This window comes from Caenorhabditis briggsae (genome assembly GCF_000004555.2).
Source record: "Caenorhabditis briggsae complete genome, chrV, whole genome shotgun sequence".
Lineage (NCBI taxonomy): Eukaryota > Metazoa > Nematoda > Chromadorea > Rhabditida > Rhabditidae > Caenorhabditis > Caenorhabditis briggsae.
In genome coordinates, this window is record NC_013488.2 from 19356265 (window position 1) to 19363705 (window position 7441).

Sequence of the window (7441 nt, forward strand, 5' to 3'; positions counted from 1 at the left end):
ACTTTTTAGAATTCATAGGGTTTTTTGTGCCGTTTGAAATATTTCCAGTGCTTTCTGACGTTTACAAATTTAGCCCGTATCTTCTCACAGCTCCAAAAGTAATTTCATTCTGGTCTTTTTCCACTTTTTCTCTGAATTTCTTTTCTTGGACGCTTTCTGACAACACAAGTGTCATTGACAAAATTGAATAAAAGAAAGGGAAAAGGGGCGGAGATTGATTGGATGGAACGATGAAAGAATTCTGACACTTTTTGTCTTCTTCTTCTTCTTCTTTTTCTACGATTTTCTATATTTCCCGAGAAGATTCTCTCCTTGAAAATCTGAGAGAAAAAGGATTCGGCTGGATCATTTTCCTTCCCTGTCTATTTATGAAAAGCTATGCTATCAGAGGAAGCGCTCACTGACCCGGAGCTGAATGTATTCTATTATCCACATGAATGGCGGTAATTCGAGTTTTAGGTTTTTTTTCAAGGTGTAAACATTTTTGAGAGAATCAGATGATTGCTTTTGAAGGTTTTAGATTCAGAAGTTTTATAAGTTCCTTAGAATGCATTGAATTTTTGACCTGATAAGTTTTTGTATTTGCACACTTTTTTGGTTTCTGAGTTCTAAGTTTCTGGTAACTCCTTTCAAATTTCCTATAGTTTTTTATTTTCAAATTTTCTAGAATTTTAAAACAAAAAAAAGTTTCAGCGATATCAAAACTAGAACATTTTTGAATCCTTTCATTTTTCCCGTAGTTTTCTTGAGTGTCACAAATATGGAACAACAGATGTCTCACTTCTTCAGACTCACATGAAAAATCCACATTTCGTGACAAGCCTTCTCAAATTTACATTCTCTATGAGAATATATTTCTGTGTCTAATGAGTCGAAAACCACGAGACACTTTGAAAAAAAAAATGAAATTGTATCTGAAAAAATGGACACAATTCTTTTCGATTCCTATATCTCTGTCTCTCTCTCTCTCTCAATTTTTCTCCTATATGAACTAAAAAACATAGGCGGAGCTTCAGAGAAATCAGAAGGCTTTCGCTATGCTTTCGCTCCTCATAACATCTGGTCATTTCGGATGAAAAAGTGTCAAACTAATTTAAAGTAAACATATTTGAACTTTCACTTCCCAGTTGTCCATTCCTCCAAGCTTATGATATTTCGAAGAAATTCGAAATCGAAGGATATTTTCTTATATTTTCAATCATAAAAAAGATGCGAATCTTCACACGAAAAACCATAGTGGACACAATATTCTTTTTCTTTGAGTAAGTAGCTTTCGAAATTTTGAAATTAAGATATTAGAAACGTTTTTATGTCTTTGTTTTGATTTTTTATAATTTTTTATCTTTTCAGCGACTCCACGGCCAAAATGAGATGTCGCCTACGGAAACAGTTGTTTATCAGACGGAATAAGGCAAGTTCGGATTTTAGGAGAAATCGGTATCGTGGGAAGTTTCCTGGAAAAAGTAAAGTCTGAAATTGGATAAAATATTTCGCACTAAATTCTGATTTTTTTGACACCAATGTTCACTTTCGTGTGACCTAGATGTTTTTTCACCAAAAATTCATCATCATCTTAGTTCGACATGACTTTTTCGTTTGGAAAGAAAGCCAAAAAAGCCAACCTCCAAAGAAATTGATTTATCTTCGGTTTTAGCACCTGCCCTATCAATTTCAGAAGAAGAAAAATTTTCATGTAATTTTATTTATTTATTTCATCGAAGAGTGGAATATGTATGTGCAAATTTAGTCAGCAGGTCACAAAACCGGAAAAAAACACAGTTAAAAAAATGTGGTCGGGTGGGTACAATAAAAAGCTTTTGGAATTAAACTTTTTTTGAAAATCCGCTAATTTCTAACTTTCAGGTCTGCGACATCTCCCTCTTCCTTGCAGTCCTTGGTCTGATCCTTGTCATTATCGACTCTGAACTTACAGCTCTTTCTGACTCTACCGGTGTTACAAAAGTAACAAATTTTCCTAATTACGCACTTAATACCAAGTTTTCAGGCTTCCCCCATTTCCGTTACCCTCCGTTCCGCATGTGTTGTCTCTACATTTTTTCTGATCTGCTGTCTGGTAAACTATCATGCGATTGAAGTGAAGATTGCGCTGATTGATAGTGGAGCGGACGATTGGCGAGTCGCGTTTAGTACCGATCGATTTGTGAAAATGCTCATTGAAGTGCTCGTTTGTATGATTTGTCCTTTTCCTGGCGAGTTTGAACCGGGGAAAATTTATTACGGTTTTAAGCACAATTTTCAGAAATTTCGATTTTTAGGCACTTTTAATAAAAACAAACATCGTCAAACTTTAACTGAATTTATGAAGTTAGAGACAGACAATAGTTAGGCTTATTCTTGTAGTTTTAGGAAAAAAAAGTTTACATGGGAATTCCAGAAGTCTTCTCTGATGGTCTCATGAAAATGCCATACATCAACGCGGACACTCGTCATGTCAAAATGATCAATGTACCTGTGGATGTGCTTCTATCTGTTCCAATGTTTCTACGCTCTTATCTCGTCTGCCGATTTATGGTTCTTCATAGCAAACAGTTTCAGGTAAATGCGCATTATTGTTTTTTGAGTGAACTATTAATATTCATATCAAACTGATACTGATACAATTTCCTGACAGACTACAAAACATTATTCAGGATGCCGCCACCCGCTCAATTGCCGCACTCAACCGAATCTCCATGGATTTCCGATTTGTGATCAAAACTATGATGGCCGATCACCCACTTCGCGTCCTCATAGTTTTCACTCTATCCTACTGGATGTGCATGTCTTGGATGTTCACACAGTGTGAAAGGTGATTATCTAATCCAATCATTCTAATTACTGCTAATTATATCCAGATACGACGGTCAACTAGACGTGGAGCACTACTATCTCAACTCTATGTGGTTTATAATGGTCACTTTTATGTCTATTGGGTACGGAGACATTGTGCCAAATACCTACTGCGGACGCTGCCTTTCGATTACTACTGGAATTGTGGTAATTGATGATGAATAGACAGTGATTGAGCTAACGATATATTGTTTTAGGGTGCTGGAGTGTCATCTGCTCTAATTGCAATAATTTCTCGAAAGTTAGAGTTATCTAGAGCCGAGAAGCATGTGAACAACTTTATGGCTGATTCCAAATTAACCAATCAACGGAAAAATGCAGCAGCCAGTGTGCTTCAGGAGACTTGGTAAGTCTAGCAATTTTTTTGTATATTTTGAAAATTTTGGATTTTTTTCGATTATTTTCAGCTAGATTTCGGAAATTGAAAAAGTTTCAAAAAGTCTTCAGGGAGAAAATCAAAAAGATTTCTAGACTAAATGACTGCATTTCAGGTTTATCCACAAGTACAAAAAGGCTCTTCACAAGGGTGACGATCTTCGTCTCCGCCACCATCAACGTCGTTTCCTCCACTCGATCAACGAATTTCGCCGAATCAAGTGGGATCAAAGGAAGCTCCAAGAGAAAGGGAATTCACTGTTGGATGTTGGGAAGTTACACAGTGATATGCATGAGACTCTCTGGGAGATGCATAGAACCCAAGATCACTTCATTTCTCAAATCGACGTGCTCACTCAAAAAATCATGGAACTCCAGATGACACTGAACACCAGACCGCCATGCTGTGCCCCTGCCAACACCTCATCAAACGACGCCTACTTCTCAACATCCACTCAAATCGGTACTGTTCTTCCTACTGTGGTTCCAGCCATTCCTCTCCCATCTCAATCTCCTATGCTTCATGCCAGCCAATCTCATCGTGAACCTCTTCAAATCTCTACCACTTCTCCATCTTCCAACGGACTTCAAAACTCTGCTTCGATTCCTAGAATCTCGGTTGGCTCCACATCCTCTTCGACGTCTTCTGGAGCATCTTCTGGAAATGGAAGCCTTCCTCAATGTACAGTAGATCAGTTGTCAAATTGTCCAACTGGAGGAATTTATGCGACTGTGACTACTCCTTTGATTTCAAGCTTTGAAGAAGTTTAAAACTCTGAATTTTTTTGTTTTCGACACGACTCGCTTCAAAATTAATTTTTTTGGTTGATTCGATATAGAAAATGGGAAATTTGAAAAAATCAAAAAACCAGACTTCGAATCACAGAAGTTGTTAATTCACAAATATTGTTATTTTCCAATTCTACATTTTCAATTTTTAGTCATCCCAAAATGTTTAATTTTTAAAAAGTTAAAATTCTTTGAATAACTGTATTTTATATTGTCTGTTCCTCTCAAACTATATTATCTTGCAAACAAATCTGTGATTCTAAATTCAAAAAATCCATTGAAAATTGTTATTTGAAAACTTTTTAGACGGATTTTTTCCTTCCATCATGATCTCCTATCGTACAGAATCCGGTGTTTTTTTCTTTTTCTTTTTTTTGCTCTAATTTTTTTCACTCTTCCAATTCTTCTCTTAGAATTATAAAACCTGCAATATTAAAATGTGATTTTTAATTCAAATTTGTCTTGTATTTTTGTTCTATTTTTTGAGCAATTGTTTTTGAATAAAACATATTTTAAAAATTTAAACAATACATTATCTAGGTTCTCAAAGAAAATACTTTAGAAGTGTTTGATTTATCCTGACTGGAATTGCCAATTCGATTTCCAGACTTTTTGAAAAATTTCATGATTTCCATCCGATAGTCTCTTATGAAATACATGGGAACCAGAGCATCCATGAATGGTTGAGTGGTGATTAATGGTAGAATAATAAGCTCAATCGGTCCCATATCTTGTTTTAGAATAGGAAAGCTGAGCAATATACCGGCTGGAATGAACATTAGGAAAACTGGAAATAGAGTTTGAGCAATGAGAGAACGAAAAAGCTGACGTTGCATTTCGTGAGTCTTCTGGGACACTTGTGTGAGATCTCGAGCGGATTTTAAGAGTTCAAAACGGAGACGAAGCCAACAGTACGCAATTATAGAAAACCCAGACGCCTGGAAATTTTAGAAGTTTTGGAAATTTCTGGATATCCTATATGAAACAATATTTTGATTTTAGAAGATATTTTTCAGCCATAACTTGTACAAATATAAGATTCAGGCCTTTTTTTAATTCTGGAATTGCATTTTTTACTGAAATTATGTTTTAGTCGTTGTATTTTCAAGACTTCTTTTGAAACTCACAATAATAATTCCGAGATTCGCCAAAAATAAAAAATCCGGAATACTTGCATGATCTTCTCCAGTTGTTGGATTTTTTCTCTGAGATTTTTTTTTCGAATTTATCTTATGAGAAAGAAACTCACATAAAACCAAGAACTTGCATATGTGTAATCATCCCGATTCAATTCATAATTGGTCAACATTGTCTCTCTATAATAATTGATTTTTTTTGAAAATATTCTCGCCATTTTACCTAATGTGTTCTTCAACTACTGGATTCTCTCCAGCTACAAAAATTGCTACAATCCACCATTCAAGACTGATTACGAAAAAAATTGCAATTAAATAATTAAAGCTCGGAAATGTGAAAATTTCCAGTCGGTGGGGTTTACAAATGGCAAGAAAACGATATACAAAGTGAAAAACCAGTAGCATCATAATCATTCCATAGCATGAGCAATTAAGTGCTGGAAATAGTTTTTAAATGACTTTTTGATTCCAAAAGTTTACCTATAAAGCAGAAAGAAATTTTCCTTGGAAGCCCTAGAGAATTCCTGCTAAAAATTATGTAAGCACCATTGAAAAAGTGAAGCATTGGCTGGTTTGTTCCATCGATTATAGCGAAAACTATGCCAAAAATTGAAAAAATCAACATCAAATATTTATAATTTCCCATGGATCGGGGAGACTTTCGAATGATTAAAGCAATTAAAATGGAATTTGTGAAAATTGCCAGAAAGGAGTTGAGATAGCACGAAATTATGAGAAATATCATTTTGTGCATCAGTCTGAAAGTTTTGAATGATTGAGAGTTATGAAAAAATTGTGATGAAAGTTCGGAATGTCGGACTTTCTGAGGTTCAAAAGGCATTCAATATAGTGAAGTATTCAGTTTAAGGAACTTTGAGAATCAAACATCTATTAAAATTATGTTTCCTCAAAAAAAAGAAGTTTTTTCTCATTAGAAGTAAGAGTTTTGAAACCAAAAACCATATTTTTCCTTTTCCCCTGAGACTTCCGCACGGCTGATTTTGAAAATTATCAAATCATAAGACTCAGACATCAAGAAGGAAACATTGAGATTCCAAAATCATGTTTTAAGGATAAAATGAGGATAAATAGATCATACATTATAAGGAAAAAAACAGGAAATCATGAAATAGTTTGTTAGAAAATAGTTGGAAATCAAAAAGTTCTTGATCCAAATTACTAACACTGTTGTTAGAATTGAAAATTGAGATACCTAGATTTACCGTTAAATTTTTGATACTCTCAAACTTACAGAGGAAATAGTTTGATGATATAAGAGAAGAAAAAAAAGTTAAGGAAGTTTTAAGGACATGCATGAGAAACTTTAATGAGAACAGACTAGACTCATGATTAATGAAAAAAAAGATGATGAAACGAATGAGATCATAGTTAACATTTTGTGAAATTGAGAAATCACTATAGTTTTGAAGTGGAATAACCTACGTTCTTGAACAGCTTTTTCTAAATAGTTTTGTTTTTTGGATTTCTCCAATTCGAAGATCTGAAATGATCTTTCGACTGGAAAAAAGTTTTGATTTCTGAACATTTCAAAAGTGTTTTGAACATTGACAAGCGAAACTAAATAACTCATGAAGTAAACTTATATTGTAACTGATCACCATGAATAGGGAGCATGATTTGCCGCAAACTATAGTGAGGTTTCATTATTCAATGAACATGAAAAACATTGTTACTTTCTTTCCGGACAATCTCATATATGTACTGCTTCATTCTGTCTAGTGGTGGGTGGTTCTAAGACGGAGAACATTATAGAGTGACAGTTAAACGTTCACACTTAAAAGTAAAGAAAACCCACCTCATCCACACTGGAGTAATGTCTGCCAAATTTTCGAAGGGTTGCTGACACTGAAAAACAGTTTTAAAATTTGCTTGAAATATAGATTAATGAGATAAAAAAGAAGAAATACAAGAGTTACCAGAAAAGATGAAGAAAAAAATCGATGAAGCAAGGATGGAAAAAGTTTGTGTTGATTTTAGGGCTCTTTTTTGATCTATAATTATTATTGAAAATAATTTTATTTGAAAATTTGAAATCTATTTTTGATCTACTATAAAAGTATTGAAGGCACTTCGAATAACTCGAAAATTGGGGATTACACTTGGGTTCAGGCGAGGGGGTCAGAAAAAGCGCCCCAGCAGACTCGTAGGCCAGAAGAAATTTAATAATTTCAAAATGAACGCTGGTTTGAACTAGATCATGATCTATTTCTTAAAAATCAACGGGTTGCAACGCGCGTATTCTCGCTCATCGTTTAAAACTGTGATACTCA

At 34.5% G+C, this 7441-nt stretch overlaps 2 protein-coding genes across 2 annotated transcripts in view; one reads left to right on the top strand and one right to left on the bottom strand.

Moving 5' to 3' along the window:
- The window catches only part of CBG05672, a gene marked incomplete at both ends in the record, with an annotated part of 28550 nt that extends 24554 nt beyond the window's left edge, over nucleotides 1-3996 (top strand). The window contains 9 exon segments of the mRNA XM_002638574.1: nucleotides 1351-1415; nucleotides 1864-1865; nucleotides 1867-1962; nucleotides 2006-2210; nucleotides 2396-2556; nucleotides 2652-2809; nucleotides 2856-2997; nucleotides 3048-3196; nucleotides 3342-3996. Coding sequence (XP_002638620.1) covers nucleotides 1351-1415; nucleotides 1864-1865; nucleotides 1867-1962; nucleotides 2006-2210; nucleotides 2396-2556; nucleotides 2652-2809; nucleotides 2856-2997; nucleotides 3048-3196; nucleotides 3342-3996 — 1633 coding nt within the window.
- A 554-nt stretch (nucleotides 3997-4550) lies between these two features.
- Nucleotides 4551-5895, bottom strand: CBG05675 (the record flags this gene model as incomplete). Its single annotated transcript, XM_002638577.1, has 5 exons — nucleotides 4551-4952; nucleotides 5142-5219; nucleotides 5264-5330; nucleotides 5374-5587; nucleotides 5631-5895. The coding sequence occupies 5 exons, from the start codon at nucleotides 5893-5895 to the stop codon at nucleotides 4551-4553; spliced, it is 1026 nt and encodes a 341-aa protein (XP_002638623.1).
- Between the last annotated feature and the right edge of the window lie 1546 nt (nucleotides 5896-7441).